Genomic DNA, 21,398 nt, shown 5'->3' with positions numbered 1-21,398 from the left:
TTAACCATTGGTAAAAATGATATTGCAAAACAAAAGTTCCCAGTGTACATATTTTGTTCCTTATATTCACTCTCAGGGTCTTATATAGGTTGGTAATGTCTCCCATGTTTTAATGTTTTTAGTTTCTCCATGAATTTTCTTCTTGACAATAGTTTTTCTAAAAAACATTGACTAACATTTTTATCTAGTTTCCACAAACTTCAAATGGTCTTCCACCGTCACTGCAGTTGTGTTTATGAAAATTGCAGTTTGTGGGTGATTTTGGTACAATTCACTTCTTCTTCAGTTCATGTTGAGGTCAACCATTTTTTTATTTAAAAGAATGGTAAAGACCTTTCTTTTTCTTATACGTTTCTTATATTCACAATTTTTTAATATTTTCATTTGCATTTTTCTCGTGCGATTGTTTTGTAGCCACATCAGCATCAATAAGATACTCAATTTTTATAGCTTAAAGTCGCCTAAATAATATTTAAACATTCAGTGGTAAATCAAAGAAGACAACTCAGCCATTACAAGGATTAATGTTTTTGAAGTAAATAATCGCTGTTTACACTGTAGAACTCTGAATTCTTTATTTTTAAAGCAGATTGTGTTTGTAGGTGTCACTAGGTCTGTTCCGTTTATGTGTTAGAGAGTTGCGTAATGATACTTCAATTAACAAAGTTAACGTGCTTTGTGTGTGTTACCTACTCACCTATGAGTATATGTACTTCGATACTGGGAGTGCCGTGAATAAAACACGTTAAAGAGACCTCTATCTAACATTGGACGAGCCTTTTAAATGAGGTGAATTATGCAGTGAGAGTATATGTTAATTTGATTTTGCATATTCAAATAACTTGTGTCTTTGATGTCAGCACAGAATAATTAGTCTGTAGTACCATGATGATGCTGTAAGCGTAAGTGAAATATTTATTAGTGTTGTGATTTTAGATCTTGTGATTCAAAGTGGCAAGCCAGATAATCATTATTTTATTACGGTCATTAATTAGGACTAATTGTTTATATTTGTAAACATGCAAGCTGACTCCAGTGAGAAGTTAGCAGAACAGAGCTAGGTTTTCGTACCTGTATAATAAAATAAAAAGTAAAGATTGCTTGCATCATCACAACCTCAAATCCTACATAGAACCAAAGATAACTGGTAATAAGACTAATGCAGAGGAGTGCGTTGTTAAACTGTGGGCCAAATTAAGCATGTCTTACATAAGCGAAAAGTGATTAAAATTTTGTGCCTTTTGGGTTGTTTTGGATCTCCAACAAGAGCATGTATTCAGAGTTTCAGTCATGTAGTGCAAGTAGCAGCGATCATCTGTTATCTTGAGAATGTTGAAATAAAAAATGTTCCCCCACACCAGAATATTTTTGCTAAATGTTTCAGTACACACACTCGTGTATTTGCGATACCAAGTTAAAGTATTCTGTCTTTTTTTATTTACATTTATTCAGGATGCCCCATTACAAGATTGCAATATTACATGCATTAATATAAAACACTTCAATAGAGTATACAACTCTAATATCATGATCCATTGCCACCGTTTGCACCTATGTTCCTGTGCAAAACTGTATTATAATCAATGGATTCAATGAATTTATTAAAATGACCTAAACATTTCTGAACAATTACTTCATGCAACACTGGCCATGTGCCACCATTCCTGACTATTGCATCTATTAAGTTCCGCCTTGGTTGTTGTGGTTCACCGCAGTCATAGATGAGGTGATCCACTGTTTGTGCTGCTTTCAGGCATGAGCATGTTGGATCGTCAATGATTCCAAACCTGTGTAGATATGATTTGTTTTTGCCATGTCCAGTCGTCATTGCTGCCAGTTCAGGAATTATTTCAATATTTAGCTTCATTGTTTGTCGCACTGATGGGAAGAATTTCTTGCACGCTGCTCCTTTATTGGTGGCGCTCCACTCATTTTGCCATTTTATAATCCCTTCTTCCTTTGTTTCTTTAATAATTGTACTTTTAGGCTTCTTTGCATATACTACATTTCCACCATCTTCTGCTGCTGCCTTCGCTAATCTGTCTGCTATTTCATTACCGAAAATTCTGATGTGTGCTTTGATCCACCCAAAATGAATAGTCCAATTTTGATCTTTGAGATTCCTTAATCTATTTCTTATCTCAGATATTACAAAGCCATGTTTGAAGTTGTTTTTTAGTAGATCGAGAGAAACTGGACTATCTGTGTACACCGCTACTATTCTTTCCTCAATGCTGATTTCCCTTAAAGTTGTTACTGCATCCAAGGCCTCTAGAATTCCGATCTGCTCAGCTTGATTGTTTGAGCAGTGATCGGGTAACTTGGTTTTTAAGCTATGAATTAGTTCTCCATTTTTGAAGATAACAGCGGCAGCACTCACCTTTCCCTGGTGTTTACTTCCATCTATATAGATTTCCACAGTGTATTTATTGAAGTCTTTCACTTCATCAAGAGTTATTCTTTCCGCTGGATGAGACCATTCCTTCTTGTTTAATGGTGCTTCGTACTCGGTAGAGTCATCTTTCAGTTCGTGTATAGTTTTATATATCTGCACTGCTTCTTCGATAGTAATGCAGATAGGATATTCTGTCTTCCTGGTCTTTTCGAAGTGTGCATTTGTCAGTAGTGAGCGACCAGCCCACTGCCTCTGCACAATTTCTACTCAATCCTTATCTTTGTCTGCTATAGCCATCTAATAGGAATCAGGAGAGACTTGTGTGAGAAATGGCCAGGGAGTTTTGCTTAGGAAACATCTCGTTCATTGTTTTTTGTGCCATAAATCTACGGCATGGGACCGCCGGTTTTAGTTCCCTCCCAAAGGAAGTTGTTCTATGGATTTTTATCACCCCTTAAAATTCCATCAACCTCAGCAGTGTTTGAACTCGCGTACCTTGGGTCCAGTGGCGACGACATTAACCACTAGTGCAATGAGGGCGACAAGTTCGTTGAAATATTACTTTGCTAAAATAATAACAGGAAAGTTTATGAACATGTTTTTTATTTAATATTCTTAAATATATTAATTAGAAACAATTCAGAAAACATTAAATAATTTAACTATTTAACAAAAAATAAACAATTGAACTATTTTACAAAGAACTAAACTATTTCACTATTTAAATACTGAAGTATTTAACAAAAAAACTAAATAATTTATTTATTTAACAAATGTGAACAATTCAGATATTTAACAAAAAAAAATGAACAGTCTAACTATTTAAATACTAAACTATTTAACAAAAAATAAACAATTGAACTATTTTACAAAGAACTAAACTATTTCACTATTTAAATACTGAAGTATTTAACAAAAAAACTAAATAATTTATTTATTTAACAAATGTGAATAATTCAGATATTTAACAAAAAACTGAACAGTGTAACTATTTAAATACTAAACTATTTAACAAAAAATAAACAATTTCAAGATTTAAACAATTGAACTATTTTACAAAGAACTAAACTATTTCACTATTTAAATACCGAAGTATTTAACAAAAAACTAAATAATTTATTTATTTAACAAATGTGAACAATTAAGATATTTAACAAAGAACTAAACTATTTTACTATTTAAATACTGAAGTATTTAAAAAAAAACTAAATAATTTATTTATTTAACAAATGTGAACAATTCAGATATTTAACAAAGAACTAAACTATTTCACTATTTAAATACTGAAGTATTTAACAAAAAAACTAAATAATTTATTTATTTAAAAAATCTCATCTAACGTCCATTCCTTGGAGCCCAGTTGCTTTGCTTCAGGTCGATGACGTAGTCGATCTTAAACTTTATTCTGCTAGAGAGCATCGCCTTCTTATTTGTTAGTTCCTTCATTGTATGAAGGAACTCAGACAGATCCTGCAAGAAAACAAAAATTTAAAGTCACATTTCATGGGCATAATTAACTTCTTACGCTTATAAGCCTACACATAAAACTAGAAAATTCTGCCACTACTCATGTAGTTCACATAGAACTTGCTGTGTGGGAAGGCGCGTGTAAATTTAAATTGAGAGCTGAAGGTTGCTGTCTCGAACAAAACGTAAGTATGTGTCTCATCTAAACAAAGGCATAAACCGAGATTTTTGGTGGCTGAGCCTAGACATGACCCTTCGATCAGATTCCTGCTTTGTCCTGTCAGGACTGAGTGAATTCTGACATGATTCAGCAGAGGTGATGAGAGGAAACGTAAAAGTGTAACAAAATACTGAGCAAGATTCCCGTCGCACTAGACGGGGACAAGTTGAAGTCACGGCATGAGGCGTCTTTATATGAAACATGTTAGAGTGTAGAAGAGTATGAAGAAATTCAGAAGAACATGTCACGGTGATCATTTATCACACAGAAACACTATTCAGAATATTGTCAGCGAGCTCAGAAAGGTATTTCATATCAGAATAGATGCAACATCCTCACGCGTTCTTTACAATGTGCACTTTCAAGCATCGAATCCACCTTCTGTGACAGTTCCCAATTTGGCCACCAGATTGCAGCACCTGACTTTCTACCTAGGAGGATATTCAAAATAGGATTATGCGAGGTCGTGCAGAATACCACAAACTCCATATCAAATTTCATCCTAGTCTGTCCATTGGTTCTCGAATTGAATGGACTGGAAAGACAGATGGACAAGAAGGTGCGACCAGCCCATAATGCCTTCTCGCTATGATTTTGTGCAAAGAATGTATAACATGTTACAAAATGGAAGCCAGAAAGTCAGTGAGATCAAAGGGACACACTTACTGCTTTTTGCATTGTACTTTCCGTATAAACCTGTGGTCATCATAGAGCCCAAAGGAAGGCAATAAATTACACGGTAGGAGAACTGCAAATTAAAACTAAAAGTATTAAAAAATGAAAACAAACATACTTGGCTCTTGCTCTCCAAATCCTTGCCGACCGTCATCAGAAGAGTGCAGAGGCACTCCAAGGAATGTTCGTCTTCTTTGGTAAGGAGACGTTTAATGCAATGCTGCATGGTGCTTGTGGCGAGCATATCTGCTTTATGCAGCTCGCCAATAAACCTGTAACATAGTGAAGAATATATCACTTGGGTTGAGTTAAGACAATAGTAAAAGTCCAAAGAACAGAAGAGAAACGAGGTTCTTTGCCTCTACAAGTTACAGAAAGATTTGTGCCTTAAAATAATGAGAACTTTTGTTTAAATAGATGGAATTTAATCAGTGTCTTGTGTGTGATATATATTTTTGAGGTGAAATATAATATTTCTGTACGTGGTCCTGTAAAAATCTGTATCTGTTTATAAATATAAAACAGCTGAGACAGAATATTGAAAATTTCAAATTAAATAATTATTTTTATGTAATTTGCATTTGATTCTGTATGGAGGAAAGCCATCAGTGCCATTTCACGATGCAAATACCAAGAAGAAGAAGAAGAAATACCGAGGAAGTGGAGACTTTATGATAGTGTGTGATCATGTAAGCAGCAGCATTATGGAGCACATTTAGAAATTGGTCCTGGATTTTGTGGAACACTTGCATACTGGAGGGCAAGAACCCATTAACATTTCAAATTTCCTCTCAGTGTCTTGTCCTAATTCACAACTCTTAAGTTCACTACTTTCAGAGTCACTGATGAATCAAATGTAGAGCTTCAAAATCACAAAGAAAAATGTAAGTTACCTGATGTTTCCTATTGATTTCATTTGTATCCTTCGCAGTTCCTGCTGTAGTTCGGTTTTCTTTGCCTGCAGAAAAAATAAGTAGAAAAGATTAGAAATCGCCCTTTTTGATGGTATCTTGTAAGAGCCCTTCTTTAATGCACCGCTTTCAACAAATGTAAGTTTGCATTTCAAAGTCTGTGTCCACGATACTCAGCCGGTCAAGAAGCCCCCTGCCTTTATGCCCCCAAAAGAACGCCATGACCTAATGAGAAATGTCGAGTGCAGCCGGAGTCCATTATTATGAGAGTTTACAACATTTTGAAAAAAATGAGTACATTAAGTGCTCATTATAGGAAGTTAAACTAACCTAAGAAGTTAGGAAAATGTTTTTTCATCTTGAGGTACCATTTATATCATAATAATTTAAATTAAGTTTATGTGCATTCTACATTCAGTCTTTATCAATTATGTCTCTTTCTTGTCTTTCAAGAAGTCTTAAAACCTGAACAACATATTGAATAATAATTTTTCAAATGATAGATATTCATCTTCAAGCAAAAAGGGAGGAGACATCTATTCCATTCGATCAAGCAGACGGAGCTATTCCCAATCAGTGGACAGAAGCGTAGTAACATATGACCGTAGACAAAGACATTAGAGAAGCACTTACTGGGTCTGCTGTTTCCTCAATCTCTTTCTGTGTGGCTTCTAGATTTATTTCTGCTTCAGGATTCTTTTCAAATTCTGCCCGGCATCGACCTAGCAGCAACTTCCTGAAGGTGACCTCTGGTTCGCCATTGTTCCCACGCTCTGCCGGAACTTTCATGCTGGAGAGAACCTTGCACATTCGTGCATAAATCTCTGTGAACTTTGGTTCATCAACAGCCTGCACATAAAAACACACAACATTATCACTTTGCTCTCATGTTATATTTATGAAAAACAACTCTGTTGAGCACACGTTACATAAACAAAATTTATGAAATGATGGCCACCTAAATGAAGCTTCAACAAAAGTAAATCTTTATCCCTTAAACCTGAGAAACTCAAAATCTCAGTCAGATGGAAGACACATTTCATGACAGCCTTAATTTTCTTGCATAAGATAAACATTTTTAGATGAGAGCAGATAAATTCTAAGCTTGGAGGTGAATTTAAAGAGAGAACAATCAGCTTACTGCTTTTTAAGATTATTATCATAGTGAACAGTAACAATTATAATTTTCACTTGCCCCTAGCGTCTCCAATACTACACTGAGGATAACTTCAATATTTAAGAAATTGAGCTGCAAAGTTACAAAAGAAGGGAATTTCTATCAATATGACGTCTCTGTCTGAATGTATCAGCTGCTAAAGACCGGTGCCTCACCTTTTCAAATATGAGGTCGATGACGCCCTTCAGGCGATCGCTGCTGTCAATTGGCAGATCCTGGACTTGTGAAACAAGTCTGTCGAACTTGTCAGGCGTGAGTTTGTTGAGCAAACTGCGAGCCTTCTTTAACAGCTCCTGCAACATCAAGTTCCCTCTCATCATCTGACAGAACGCAAACACAGAAATAAAGCGAAACATGTTTTACTTCCTTAAAGCCTTCATAGAGATGATTAAAACCTAGAGCCACTTGCTCTGCATGCGCCGTCCAGCCGCGTTTTGTCTACACCGAAGAAGAAGTCTGTTGTTATGAGAAGCCAATGTCTATTGAGAAATATAATTACAATGCATACTCATTATATGCAATTAAACACTTGGAAAGGTAAACATTGCTTCTAAAATCAAAGAGTAAGCAAAAAGAAAGTTTATTTTTTAGTGTGGCAAAGTTCCAATAAGAAGTGATGAGGAAATTAGGAGGAGACGAATTCCGGAAATGCTTGCAGCTTCTCAGATCGAAATGTCTGATCTTTAAGAGCATCAAGATTAAAATATAGACCTACAATTTTGCCTGTTCCTTAATTTGGTGATGAACCTTCAGTTTCAATAAGCCACCTAGTTAGTTAGAGTAGACTTAGAGCAGGACTGTTCCTTTCAGCCATCTTGCATTGGGGCAGATACAGCATTATTGACTGTTTCCAGGATCCTGTCCTTAAATGAATGCCAGGAACATACCTGAGTCTGGGCAGCCTGCTCGTTGGTCGCCGGCTTCCTTCGCCCAGGTCGCCAGGCGTTTTCACATCTCGCCAGTTTCACCTCATTGAGTTTTATTTCAATGACCGGCCTGGTGCTCATGGTGTTTGTAGTTTCAGTGGCTGGCCTTGCTGCAGGCTGCTGTGAATGACACCAAAGCAACACAACATTAACCAAAAGTGTTCACTCTTAAATGTTGTTTTGTTCACAGTATTACGTACAATTAGGCTCCAGGTGTTGTGTTCATCACCTCTCACAAAAAATACAACATTTCTTCTGCTGCAGTTGACGTAGAACTGTTCACTTTATTATTTTCTATCACAGTTTATATGTTCACAACTGCATCATCAGTGAAAGATGATACACCCAAATTATGCTATTTCATCCGTAAAAGCCTTGGGTACCCTCTCTTTTGACAGGGAATACTCGTGTCCGACCCCATCGACATCGCGAGTCACCGAGTAACTGCCTTAAGCTATACTTCGTCCTACAAACTACACTCTGACAGCTACAGATGAAATCCTTCTCCTCCTCTTCAACAAATGATTCAGTCCGAAATGGATTTGACTTCTCACTTTTATTTACACGCCTTAGAAAGCACTTACCTCTTCATTTTTCCAATATCTGACAATTTTCAGTTACTGTTTAGTATTTACGATTTCAAGGAATCGTTCATTAATGCACAGAATAACTCGGAGCCATGCCCCACAATGCAACAGAAAGTTTAAACGTACCTGAGTTTTGTCATCTTTCATTGCCTTCAGCTTCTCAATTAGCTGTGTTGCAGCAAAGTCTGTAACAATCGATAATTATTTTAGATAGTAAAATTCCTCTTTTGACTATATGTTAACAAACAAGAAAGTTTGTCTTTCGAAACTGTTACGAATGTAAAGATGGAAAAAGACGAGAGGGTTTTCCGAAGACCAGAAACCCATGTCTCATGCAGCCTTAGGTGTAAAGAGTGGCAGCTGATTATGTTGAAAATTATCCCACATTTCGACTAACAATGGAGTTGCCTTCTTCAGGTCAGAGATTGCAACCGAAATGGATAATTTCAAACTTTAATACCTTTCACCTCGTAAGGCTCGAGGTCAAAATATGAGAGCAAACTCTCTTCTTCTTTGGGTACATAAATTAGTCTGCAACTCAGGGCGAAGACAAAATATTGAAGGTAAGTAGAACAAAATGCCTAGGAGAATATCTCGATATCTCATGAGACATGCAGGAACATGGTAATGAACAGAATTTCATACTGAGGCAATTTGCAGCCTGTAATCTTTGACTTAGTGCTTAAATAGAATGAGAGCAAACATACTTTCTGCTTGCAGCTCCTTGATCTGCTCAGCCTGCAGATTTCTTTCCTTCCTCAGTTTCTCCTTCTCCTCTCTGACGGCTCGGAGACTGACTTTGTGTTTCTCCCCTTGCCGGCGCTCAAACAAGATTTGGTTTTTGAGTTCCGTGTCTGTAACAATTCACGACTGCATCAAATGGTCTGTTAAATTCCTCATGTGACGTTATTTCAAGAAACAGCTTCAGGAGTTAAGTATTACTACGTAAAGAAAAGAGTTAGTTTAGTTAAAAAAAATGAACTGTAATAAGAGTTTGTAATTTTGAAATTGCATTTTTCTTGCCCGTGATCAAATTCCAAATTCAGTTTAAGAGTCACTTCCAGTTGGAAAAACCAGTGTCTCTTACGCAATGCATTACTGATTGCTATTTGCAGTGTTTAAAACTGGGATTTGCATGCTGGTCACCGGAAAACATTCTTCTTAACGAAGACGTCGTTAAACAGCCTGGCTCTCATCGAGTCTTCCCGAAAGAGGGATGGGTGTCTACCCTGGGGGACCATCAGACAGACCTCATCCTCGTCACTTTTGACTGAGGCGCAAGGTACACGTGGACACAAAATTAATCTTGGTCTCAACTCTCAGAGAGCAAAGTAAACGTACATAATTCACTAGAAAATCATTCTTTGAAGTTCAGCAAATTTAAAATGTCTGAGAATGACTATTAAAAAAGCAAAATTGCAATGCATTTAACATTTTTTGGTTTTCCTTCTGACAAAATCACTTAAAATAATGAAGAGTTGCTGGAAGTCTGGGGGGCATATCTGGACATCTAGAAAGACGTACATAAACATCACACTGACGAGGTTTACGGACTGTACTCCACAACTTACTGCATGCACGGAATTAAACCACACTTACTCTCTGCTGCCAGCATCCTAATCCTGTTCATCAAGAAGCAAGTGATCCTCGTGTCTTCAGTTTCAGCAGGGTTTACCTGAGGACAGACAAAAAATGAGTCATTTTATAGTCCAAGAATTCTCTGCAACTTCATGAGGTTAATATTTATTATGAAATTGTTGTCCCAGTCACACACAAATCGCATGTGCCTTGGCTGTTTGTGCTGCACTGCTATCGATTTTCGTTTCTGCCAGAAAATATTAAGAAGACCTCACTTATAGAAAGAGAAATTAAGGCTGTGTCAGATAACGAGGCCTTCCTTTAAATCAATGATTTACCTTTAAAATTAGCATGTTAGGAAACGTTTCAAAGCTTTAATTGCAATATACAAGTCAGTTTATGATTAATCTGTAATACAAAACAACGATCCTGAGAAATTAAGCTGTTCACTCAACAATAACTTTCCTCTAGACGAAAAAATTAAGACTGAAAACAACCTTTAACAATGTCTGAATGCGACAAGTGACCCAGTCATAGGTCCCTATCAGCCGTTTAGCTTAGCCGGAATTCAAGTAACTTTGTTGATGATGGCCGACGTGTGTTGCTGCTAGCATTTGAATTCTTAAGAATGACATACAATCCCTCAAGATAACGAAATAATAATATTTGTTTAAATCTTGTCAGTCACAATCACAATAAAATTCCTATTAAATATTAAAATATTACTATAATTAGCATGTAAATATTTAAAATATATTAAATGATGTTCTCATCGAAATGTTCGATTTACATTAGATCATCACTTTTTACACGACATGTTTTGAAACAAAATTAAATTATCAAATATATTATTTTATTTTCTATTTCTAATTTTATTAATATTCATTTAGTCTTTATATTATTTACTTTACAGGATGATAACAAAACGTTCACCCACACAAAATCATGTCAAGCACGACATACATATACAGAACAACTTCGAATACGATATTAAAAAATACAATAAAATCTGGAAGAAAACTTCATTTGAAATCTGATAAACATCTGACTAAAAGTTGCATTTAAGAAATTATATTTAAGTTTATATAATTTTATACACCTGAAGATGGTTCTTTTAGAACTGAAACATGTCGTGTAAAAAGTGATGTTCTAATGTAAATGGAACATTTCGATAGAGAACATCATTTAATATATTTTAAATATTTAAATGCTAATTATAATAATATTTAATAGGAATTTTATTGTGATTGTGACTGACAAGATTTAAACATATATATATTTATCACAATATGACGCAACTTTATCATCTCAGAAATAATAATATTAGTAATAAGTAGGCTCACCCATTGTGAAGAGCTGGAGACCTCCATGTCGCAGGCAGCAATATTTGAATAAGAAATTAAACACGTTGCAGGAAATATTTTCACTATATATAGAATTATCTTGTTCTAAACTGCTCACACCACCATTCGTTTCACACTGAGGAAAGCCAACCAACTACTGAGTAGAGCGGGCCGTGCGTAACTGCTATTTATACCATAAAAGTGTGACGTCACGTATGGCGCAACAGTCAGTAGAGGGAGTGCAATACGTTTCATTCAGGCGTGCATAAGAAATGAGAAATTAACCTTATGGCATGCCAGCCGAGATTGTTGCGCGTGTTCGTATTTTATAAGAACACCTGCGTTTCATATTTACACATTCTTTGTAGTTCAAGAAATACAAATTGAATTACTCCAAGTTATAATTTTTTGACATTCCATCATAAATGTAAGAAGTCAATTATTAATATTAAATATTTTCTGTGTGAAAGGAAATTAATTTAAAAGTAATGAAAGGAGGCTTGAAGTAAATTTTGCGGTTTAATTTGCACTTGTTTAAAAACAACGTCGTGTTTTTTATACTTTTTTAATTTTAAGACGATTATTGAGGGCCCCGGCCGCTGTTGAACCCATCGCCCCTGCGACAGGGAAAATGTTTCCTTCTTTCGAATTCCGACTATTCATTTTGACCAATAAGAGAACGCAGGAAGGTAAGAACTCTGGAAGAAGTGTCCTGAGTTCGATTTCCTTCAAGGGCGGTTCCTTTGGCTCCGAAACTAAGCGAGACAGAAGAAGAGTTTTTTGCTTCGAAGAGGAGATTTCGGAAACGAAGGCCTCGACACTGAGTTCGAGACCCGACAAAGATGATTTCTGTTGACGGGAAAGCACCCACGAGAAGAAATCGACGCCAAGGCAAATTTCTTTCGTTCCGGAGAGGAAATTACCGGGTCTAAGGTCACGGACACGAATACAGTCCTCGGTTCGAGTCCCTGTTAGGATGTTTGTTTCTGAGGTAATTTTACGGGCGTATTAAACGACGACGTTGACTAACACGGATGCCACCAGATGTCTCAAAAGTAAAGTGCTGTACAATTTGCAATGTTACAAAAATATCGGAAAAGTTTTTGTGGTAATATAATTTACCGCATTCGACCGGCGGATGAATAAAGCATGTAGTTTGGTGGATAAGAATAAAAGGTGTATGAAAATGCGCCCCACTGACAAGTTCTTGTTCATATTAGCCAACATAGACATATGCTTATTTTGCATGCATCGCGTTAAAGAGCAAATGAGCATAAGAACAAGTCATTTGTCTTTTATCTTTGATTGCGCTTAGTCCAGCTTAGGTCGTTGCAAATATTCCGTCCCAGTCAGAGGCCGTGGGGGTAAAAACTTCGAAGTCCTCCCTCTGTAGGCCTTATCTCCGCCTGGACCAGCTTAATTTCTCGATTTCGCACGCACAGTTCACGCTGAGGCGAAAAATCCAATTGTCGGCAGTTGGTAGTCAGTCCAGTGCTTTAAAAACATTCGAGTGCACAAGAACTTGTCAATGGGGCGCATTTTCATACACCTTTTATTCTTATCCACCAAACTACATGCTTTATTCATCCGCCGGTCAAATGCGGTAAATTATATTACCACAAAAACTTTTCCGATATTTTTGTAACATTGCAAATTGTACAGCACTTTACTTTTGAGACATCTGGTGGCATCCGTGTTAGTCAACGTCGTCGTTTAATACGCCCGTAAAATTACCTCAGAAACAAACATCCTAACAGGGACTCGAACCGAGGACTGTATTCGTGTCCGTGACCTTAGACCCGGTAATTTCCTCTCCGGAACTAAAGAAATTTGCCTTGGCGTCGATTTCTTCTCGTGGGTGCTTTCCCGTCAACAGAAATCATCTTTGTCGGGTCTCGAACTCAGTGTCGAGGCCTTCGTTTCCGAAATCTCCTCTTCGAAGCAAAAAACTCTTCTTCTGTCTCGCTTAGTTTCGGAGCCAAAGGAACCGCCCTTGAAGGAAATCGAACTCAGGACACTTCTTCCAGAGTTCTTACCTTCCTGCGTTCTCTTATTGGTCAAAATGAATAGTCGGGATTCGAAGGAAGGAAACATTTTCCCTGTCGCAGGGGCGATGGGTTCAACAGCGGCCGGGCCCCTCAATAATCGTCTTAAAATTAAAAAAGTATAAAAAACACGACGTTATTTTGAAACAAGTGCAAATTAAACTGCAAAATTTCATTACTTTTAAATTAATTTCCTTTTACACAGAAAATATTTAATATTAATAATTGACTTCTTACATTTATGATGGAATGTCAAAAAATTATAACTTTGAGTAATTCAATTTGTATTTCTTTAACTACAAAGAATGTGTAAATATGAAACGCAGGTGCTCATATAAAATACTAACAGCAGCGCGAAAGATTGGAATTTGTAAAGCATATTTGCGACGGTCACGTGCAACAATCTCGATTGGCAGGCCATAAGGTTCATTTTTCATTTCTTATGCACGCCTGAATGAACCGTATTGCACTCCCTCTACTGACTGTTGCGTCACAGGTTATGTAGGTATAAATAGCAGGACACACCCACTCATCTCTACTCAGTGGTTGGTTGGCCCTCCTCAGTGTGAAACGAATGGTGGTGTGAGCAGCTTCTAGAACAAGATAATTCTCTATATAGTGAAAATCTTTTCTGCAACCTGTTTAATTCTTTATTCAAATCTTGCTGCCTGCGACGGATCTTGGTTTCACTTCTTTGCCGCATTACCTTCCGTATAGAGCTAACGAAGTGGTGAGATAAAACAAAAGTTAATCTGTGAAAGCGAACCCTGCAAGATGAAGAATTTAATAAAATACTTCAAAGGAAGTCACAAATCAAAGTCGCTGAACAAAGTAAGTATGGAACTCGCCCTTAATTGGGGTAACGTATTTGGTATTGGCCTACTTCGACACGATACCAAAAAGTAAAGGCTGTGTAACAGAGTACGCAGTTGTTTTATGTTTTGTATCATTGCATTCAAAATTAATTTGGCAGTATAATAATCGTAAACTCTGTAGTCCACAGGCGATGTACACACGTTTCTCTTCAATATGATATAATTATGCACGTTTATCCCACTTACCTTCCTCACAAATGAAGTTAGAGGTTATTGCAATGCAATTTTCGTACATTACATAGTTCTCACTGAAATATGTGGACACGATTTTCAAAAGTTTTCTTTCGCACTTCCATGGCCATTTACTTTGTATTAAGTACTAATCAAGAAATGCAATGTATAGCCTACAACATACTTTGAAATATATATTAAGTATATATTAAATCTTGTCCGTCTAATCACAATAATAATTCTTATTAAATATTAAAATATTACAATAATTAACATTTAAAATATTAAATGATGTTCTTTATCGAAATATTCGATTTACATTAGACCATCATTTTTCATGTTTCAGTTCCTAAAAGAACCATCCTCAGGTGTATATAATGTAAATCGAATATTTCGATAAAGAACAACATTTAATATTTTAAATATTTTAAATGTTAATTATTGTAATATTTTAATATTTAATAAGAAGTATTGTGATTAGACGGACAAGATTTAATATATACTTATTATATCACAATATGACGTAACTTTACCATCTTATACTTTGAAATGTTTCCTGGCTCCCAATTTAAAGACAAGTAATTCGTAAAATAAAGCGTCTGTTATCCTTCACAACTTTAATTTCGAAATCTAAAAGAATCACGACCACATATGTTTTTATGAGTAATATAAAATGCTTGTTTTCATATGTGACTAAACTTTTCTGCATTTTGCACAGAAATTCCCAATATGGCGTCAGTAGGGAAATAAAGTCTGTCCTATATCTGTAATGTGATGCCTTGTGATGAATGGTGTATGTGAATCCATTATCGTTCAGTTGTGAGCAGAGAAGATGAACTGTCAAATTAAAGGAATTTGTATTTAGATTATTTTGGCTTAATTTTGGGAAGCTGATGTAAGTGAACAAATAGTTTGACTTGAAATCTGACCTCCGGTAATTGGATTATTTTTGTACTATTCAAAATTGTTTTTAAGAAAGGTTTTTTTATTTGTGATTGTCTTGTGCGTTGTTGGAATACATTGTTTAGTAGAAGCTTGCCGATGTTTCAGAGGTGCTAGCTCTCTGTATCATCAGGGAAATGAGACTGAATGGTGCAACAAGCCTGAAGACGGCCATCTTCATACTTACCTCCATGATAACCTCAAATCTCACTTGTTGCTTTGTAAAGAAAACAAGGAAATTACAAGCAGCTTCGTGTAAGAAAAATTCAGATACACTGCTGTGTTAATAGAACAAAACAAAATACAATTTATCTTTTCTTTAATGGATCTAGATAGAGTATATTTTACTCCTCAATTTTACCACATTTAAATTGTATCAATTCAGAAGTTCCTTCTGTTAACCATCCGTGTGGGTTCAGAATTCCAACTGTTTCTTTTACCTGATATCTTAACATTGATCCTGACAATGAATTAATCAGTATGCAAAGATGCAAGGAAACATAACCAAAATAACAAAATGGAACACATTTGTTTATAAAGATTTTTGCAAACAAGTAAGTATGAAGACAAAGCAAATATGTGATGTGACATTTAAACACTGACGTAAATAAATCATAAGGCCATTAGACATTAGTGATGTTTCTTTCTGAGCAACCGTATTTTCCTACATGCACTTGTAAGATAAATGTTAGTGAAAATTTGCTTCTTAAGTCTCTGCATGGCAAATGTGTACGTGACATTGTAGCAAGGTTCAGATGCCTTCAAAATGGCAATGTCGTAGAGCCGTAATATACGAGTTCCTTGATACAACACTCTCTCTTATTTGAACTAGTCAACACAGTTTCTTTCACCTGAATGATTGCTGTCTAACCATCTGCGGAGGAATATGGCTGTCTTCCGTGTTGTTGCCCTGCGCAGTCTGGTAGAAATTCGCAGACATTTCTTAGATGATTGCTTGTCTCCATCAATGTGGCAGCAAATGACATGAGGCAGACTGGCCTTCAGTGTTTTAATTCTTGAAAATCCTCTCGGGTTATCAGCCGCGCCAAGTGGTTAAAACATGAAAAGACCAACGGTTTGTTGTCCTCAGGGTACTGGCTCCAGCCCCGTGTGACTGGTGGATGATGTCATGAGCTCGCCTTGTTATGGTCAGCTTACTGGTTAGACGCCTGGGCCTGGTTTCCTGTGTTGAATTTAATTCTTGTTTGCTGTAATGATTCAAAGTTGAAACAGATTTTCCAGATTAAATATTAACTTCATTATGTTACAGAGAATTCTTAGTCTGTAGAATGACCCATTTTTTCTCTGTTTACAGTCAAAACCGGCTCACGTGTGCCCAGTCAATGACAAGAGTGGCTGTATTGTGAGGGAATTGGAAGAATCTCTCCAAACTCAAATTGAGGACAAAAGATGGTCAGAAGAGAAGATCGTTAGGCAGGAAAAAGAGATCTGGACTCTGAATGCAGACAGTATGTATGATTTAATTCTATGTCAATTTCTGTGTTTGCGCGTGTCTCTTTAGAAGCCCTGATATTCTCCCCAGTACTCTCTTCCAGTTACGTTGAGAATTGGTTCTGTCTCGCTTAGAGACAAAGCTCTTTGCCTCCAAAGAAGAACATAGGTTGACTTCAGCTTTCCGGGGTTAACCTTGTCACACGTTGAAAGTTGTGTGTGCCGTAGAGTTATTTATGTTCTCATTTCCCAATGCGTATTACTTGCCTCACCTGCTTCATCGCCCTTGATTTGATTCCTGTTGTAGAAGACTGCATAGTACGGTGTTCTACATTATGCGCTTCTCCCTTCATCTATCATCGACTCTCTTTTAGGTCCAAGTACAGGGTGTAGTCTAAATGATGTTCCCGATTTGAAAGACATGCTACTCACATTTAATGAAATTCAGATGCACAAAGTTGGTACCAATGGAAAGAGAAACTCTCCAAGTTTGCGCAGAATCTTCCACACATTCTTCTGCAGGATACCAAGCTCTGTGCTGCCTCTGACGGTGGATTTATGCGGGCTGCGTGTGAAACTTTCACGGACCCGCTCCGCTGTTTCCTCGCTTGCTGACGAGCGGCCAGTTGACCTTCTCTTACATCTCTCCCATTTCTTAAATTCGGAATACCAATTACGAATTGTATGCCCACTGGGTCGATCTGCCATAAACTTGGTTCAGAAACGCCATTGCACACTAATAACAGACCGGTGAACGTGGAAATCCAAGACACAAAAGGCCATTTTCTCTCATATCGCCCCTGGCGGCGAACAGTGTCATTACCAGCCCATGAAAGTGATATTTCCCATACATTATTCCAATATAATTTTCTTAATGAATTTCTCATCTGTCTCATGCATGCTGCCTTCTCGACACACACATCATCCCAGTTGTTTTTGTCTCTCTCGGAGACATGTTTTTAGTATGATGTCACGCGCTGTAATTTGAGAAGCCACTGCTTGTTTGCCACACAATGGTTCAGAAATTCGTATGATTCACTAGTGGACTCAAATAGCTGTGTATAAATTTTGCTCTTAACTGTAATGCTTGATTTCTTATTTCCTGAAATACCCTCACAGGAGGAATTTCACAATTTGACATGGTCATAAAATGTTACAGATACTGAGCTGCGGAATAAATTGAGATGCAATAAATTTATTGCGAAGAAGAATGGAGACGAACTTCGATTTCAGACGCAGGAGAATCAGAAATTACGAGAAATCCTGTCAGAGCAGGCGAGAGAGAACAGCAAACTGCAGACAGAGAGTATGTATATTTTTATTGTGTTTATGTCCAAAGTTGAAGAGTACAGATTATATACTTCCGCGGTATGAAATGTTGTCAATTACCGTATTAACTACTTGTCTCTTCAGAAGTGCAGATATTCTGCTTGGCAGTTTGTTGCAGTTATCTTAAAAAAAAATTTCCTAACTAGTGGGTTCAAGATGAAGTTTTGCTCTACAGTAGAACAGATTTTATTGTCATATTTTGAACAACTATGGCTCTCGGGGACGAATCTTGTCAAATTTTAAAACTTATCCAAGATTTTGGCAGATATTTAAGTTGCCATTGCCACCCTGAAAGAAGTAGTTCCATTGTCAGCTGTAACGCGGGATCATTCTCGATATTTGTCAAGACTTATTCCTGGAAGCCGTAGTTATAATCTTAACTCCAGCTACAAAAGACTAAGAAGATGAACTAATGTAGTCATAAAATGTTACAGTGACAGAACTGCGGAATGAACTCAGACAACATAAATTTATTGCGAAGAAGAATGGGGACGCACTTCATTTCCAGATGCAGGAGAAAGAGCGGGCGAGAGAGAACAGCAAACCGCAGACAGAGGGTATGCATGCTTTTATTCTATTTATGTTTTAAGTTGAATAGTGCAGACACTTCTTAGTATGAAATTTTGTCAATTACCATGTAACTGCATGTCTCTTCAGAAGCGCAGATATTTTGCTTGGAATTTTGTTCAAAATTTGTTCGCCTCCCTTTAGTTAGTTACAGATAAAGTTCTGCTTTCAGAGAAGAAGAAGAAGATGTGTTACTTTCATATTCTGAAGACGCTCTGTGTTTATTATCCCTTTTAATATTACTCGGGTTCTTATCCCCGGGCTGTCAAAGTGACATTTTCCTTACAAAGTTAATTCTTTATGAATTTCTCATTTGTGAAGCCTGTTACATGCTCCATCCACCACATCCCTACTGATTGTGTCGGTGATGAAAGGGCGTATATATTGTATGACATCAGGCCACCGTAATTGGAAAAGGCACTGGTCTTTTGCCATCTAATGATTTCGACAGTTTTTGGGATCCAGTAATGTAGACAAACAGTGTTCAAAGAAGATGCTCACTTTATTTAAATCCTTTGTTTAGATTTTAGCTATGTAGACTGTGTGCTGTAGCGCGTGGTTTCTTGAAATTCTGTCATGCAAGGAATTTAGCAGACTGTTTTACTTTGTCTTAAAATGTTTCAGAAATGGATCTGCAGAACGAAGTGAGATTTCAGAAATCGGTTGTGAAGAAGCATGAGGGCACGATCTCTATGCAGACAGATGTGATTAAGACGTTACAAGCAATTTGTTCATGGATGGGGAGTGAGATCGACAAACTGCACAAAGACAGTACGTATGCTTTTATTGCGTGTATTTACTAAGTTGAAGAGCGCATACTATAAACTTCCTCAATATGAAGTCCTCTCATTTACCATTTGACTGCATATCTCTTTAGAAATGTAGATATTCTGCTCAGCGCTCTTTACCAATTGCTCCCAAAATTTGTTCTTATATCCGAGTTAGAGAATGAGTTTTGCTTCCAAAGAAGATGAAATTTTAGTGTGTTGTTTTAAACGGCTTTGGCTATCGGGAATGAGACATGTCAGATTTTGAAAATTATCCATCCTTTTGTCAAGGATTTCAGTTGCTATTGTTACCGTAAGAATCACGAGAGACCACAAGTGGTGTCGGTTGTGAGCCGTATCAATCCAGGTTCCTCTTCCTTTCAGTGTTTCATAATTCATTTTAATATTATCCTCCTCTTCATGTCTTCAGTCTTGTCCAATCAGTGCTTCTGAACTAAATCCTGTATGTGCTTTTTATCTCTGCCATGCTACGTGCCCCACCAATCTCATCCTTCTTGATCTGATTATCGTAGCTAAAGAATAAATGTTATGTACTTTTATCAGGAGATATTCTACAGACAATTTCAAGCGTTCATAAAATTTTACAGATTCGTATCTATCGAGGAAGTTGGATATTGAAGAATCCGAAGAGGTGAATGATTCTGCAGCGGTCCCAAGGTACGCAGATCGGTGAAACATTGCATTTCATGGACCTAATATGTTTCCTGATGAAAATAACCCAGCAATGGAGAGTGGTAAGTACCCGTTAATTTTGCTTCTTTATCGAAGGTTTCCTGTGGGTTTCCACGGGATAGTAAATTAAATAGGTTGTTAGACCTGAGTTAACATTCTATGCAGTTTGTCTTTCAAAATTATCTTGCAATATAATTTGTAGTTTTCAGTAAATAATGTTTAGTTACATCATTGGCAAAATAGAATTGCATAAATTGCTAGTGTTTATTTGGTTCGTCATGTTTCTCCAGTGTACCTGTCGCTTGATATCGCTGTTATATTTTTAACAAATGAATGCATATTTTCAAGTACATGTGCCCTTATGTTAAGTGCTTAAAAAGCAGTTTTCGGTGCCTGAACACGCAGTCTTTATTGATCATGTAGGAACGTTGAAATTAAAAAGAAAAAATAGGAATGAAGATACGGTGAAGAAAGTAGGAGAGTGTCTGTTTGAGGTTCGTGAGGAGATGGAAGAACATTAAGAAAATGATCTTCATAAACAAGGAGTAGGGAAACAAAATTACAAATAAAATTATTTGTTCCATCGTCTGTTCTTTAAAACACGACGTTTCGGTGGCTGGTTCTGTCTCCGTCTTCAGGTGATAGGTAAATACTCTGTTGGTTCCCTTAGATAGAGATAGTCTCTGTCACAGAACCAGCCTCCGAAACGTCGTGGTTTTAAAGAACAGACGATGGAAAACGTCCTGACAAAGAATAATTTTTGATGTAAACTCCCGTCGTCAAAACCCTTTAGAATAAAATTAAAAATATTTATAGGTGTAGAATGATGATTGTACTATAATCAATGTTTATGCTTGGTAACAAAGATTCCAGGGTTCTGCCGTTGGTACCAGTCCAGTTAGAGTGAAAAGGAGCAGCAATTCTGAGAACAGCATATCATGCCCACCAGACATCTGGGACTTCGGAAAGAGATGTACTCTCCTGCTCTTCTTTTGGACAAACGGCTTCCTCACGCAACCAGCTTATGAGGGAAGTCACCTGTCCACATAACTCTGAAGAAGAAGAAGAATAACTGATGTCTTTTGGAGAGGAATTAACAGGAAAAATTTTGAAATCATACGCATAAATTGTTTATCGCAGACACGTTGTCGTGTGACTATTTTTGGATTTCCCTTTATGGGGTATTTATCTTTTATGTCATTAATAAAATTTTCATATTTTATAATCTATGTCTAATTAACCCTTTGACCCCAGCTGGTTGTAACAATATTCAGATAC

At 36.8% G+C, this 21,398-nt stretch overlaps 4 protein-coding genes and 1 long non-coding RNA gene across 5 annotated transcripts in view; 2 read left to right on the top strand and 3 right to left on the bottom strand.

The window, feature by feature from the left end:
- The window catches only part of LOC147871394 (uncharacterized), a 163,055-nt gene that overhangs the window by 1,834 nt on the left and 139,823 nt on the right, over positions 1–21,398 (top strand). The gene's annotated exons all lie outside the window — the stretch shown is intronic.
- Positions 4,652–8,065, bottom strand: LOC147871409 (eukaryotic translation initiation factor 4 gamma 3-like). Its single transcript, XM_087361414.1, has 4 exons — positions 7,733–8,065; positions 7,001–7,138; positions 6,302–6,517; positions 4,652–5,715 (listed from the first exon to the last, which is right to left on the bottom strand). The coding sequence occupies exons 1-4, from the start codon at positions 7,850–7,852 to the stop codon at positions 5,647–5,649; spliced, it is 543 nt and encodes a 180-aa protein (XP_087217540.1). The 5' UTR covers positions 7,853–8,065; the 3' UTR covers positions 4,652–5,646.
- LOC147871408 (uncharacterized) lies at positions 8,238–11,549 on the bottom strand. The gene is made up of 5 exons (XM_087361259.1): positions 11,280–11,549; positions 9,958–10,033; positions 9,066–9,212; positions 8,485–8,543; positions 8,238–8,258 (listed from the first exon to the last, which is right to left on the bottom strand). The coding sequence occupies exons 1-5, from the start codon at positions 11,304–11,306 to the stop codon at positions 8,238–8,240; spliced, it is 330 nt and encodes a 109-aa protein (XP_087217385.1). The 5' UTR covers positions 11,307–11,549.
- Positions 13,909–21,345, top strand: LOC147871406 (uncharacterized). The gene is made up of 7 exons (XM_087361272.1): positions 13,909–14,155; positions 16,628–16,781; positions 17,924–18,070; positions 18,528–18,650; positions 19,285–19,431; positions 20,036–20,182; positions 20,987–21,345. The coding sequence occupies exons 1-6, from the start codon at positions 14,099–14,101 to the stop codon at positions 20,119–20,121; spliced, it is 714 nt and encodes a 237-aa protein (XP_087217398.1). The 5' UTR covers positions 13,909–14,098; the 3' UTR covers positions 20,122–20,182; positions 20,987–21,345.
- LOC147871407 (uncharacterized) lies at positions 15,615–17,353 on the bottom strand. The gene is made up of 2 exons (XR_015538801.1): positions 17,197–17,353; positions 15,615–16,520 (listed from the first exon to the last, which is right to left on the bottom strand). It is a non-coding gene; the product is annotated as an uncharacterized LOC147871407 (long non-coding RNA).

Source organism: Zootermopsis nevadensis, unplaced genomic scaffold (genome assembly GCF_977971745.1).
Source record: "Zootermopsis nevadensis isolate Lab colony 2312 unplaced genomic scaffold, Znev_1.0 Znev_ptg000057l, whole genome shotgun sequence".
NCBI lineage: Eukaryota > Metazoa > Arthropoda > Insecta > Blattodea > Termopsidae > Zootermopsis > Zootermopsis nevadensis.
This window is presented reverse-complemented; position numbering and strand designations above follow the sequence as displayed.

What these genes read in the sequence shown, in the direction of transcription:
- LOC147871409 (XM_087361414.1), bottom strand. Translation starts at nt 7,852, where the DNA reads ATGAGCACCAGGCCGGTCATTGAAATAAAACTCAATGAGGTGAAACTG. An exon ending in AGCAGGCTGCCCAGACTCAG is followed by an intron (nt 7,139 to 7,732) that starts GTATGTTCCTGG and finishes TTGATGTTGCAG; the next exon opens with GAGCTGTTAAAGAAGGCTCG. An exon ending in TCGACCTCATATTTGAAAAG is followed by an intron (nt 6,518 to 7,000) that starts GTGAGGCACCGG and finishes TTTTATGTGCAG; the next exon opens with GCTGTTGATGAACCAAAGTT.
- LOC147871408 (XM_087361259.1), bottom strand. Translation starts at nt 11,306, where the DNA reads ATGGAGGTCTCCAGCTCTTCACAATGG. An exon ending in TAGGATGCTGGCAGCAGAGA is followed by an intron (nt 9,213 to 9,957) that starts GTAAGTGTGGTT and finishes GAATTGTTACAG; the next exon opens with ACACGGAACTCAAAAACCAA. An exon ending in CAAGGAGCTGCAAGCAGAAA is followed by an intron (nt 8,544 to 9,065) that starts GTATGTTTGCTC and finishes CGATTGTTACAG; the next exon opens with ACTTTGCTGCAACACAGCTA.
- LOC147871406 (XM_087361272.1), top strand. Translation starts at nt 14,099, where the DNA reads ATGAAGAATTTAATAAAATACTTCAAAGGAAGTCACAAATCAAAGTCG. An exon ending in AATCAAAGTCGCTGAACAAA is followed by an intron (nt 14,156 to 16,627) that starts GTAAGTATGGAA and finishes CTCTGTTTACAG; the next exon opens with TCAAAACCGGCTCACGTGTG. An exon ending in CTGGACTCTGAATGCAGACA is followed by an intron (nt 16,782 to 17,923) that starts GTATGTATGATT and finishes AAAATGTTACAG; the next exon opens with ATACTGAGCTGCGGAATAAA.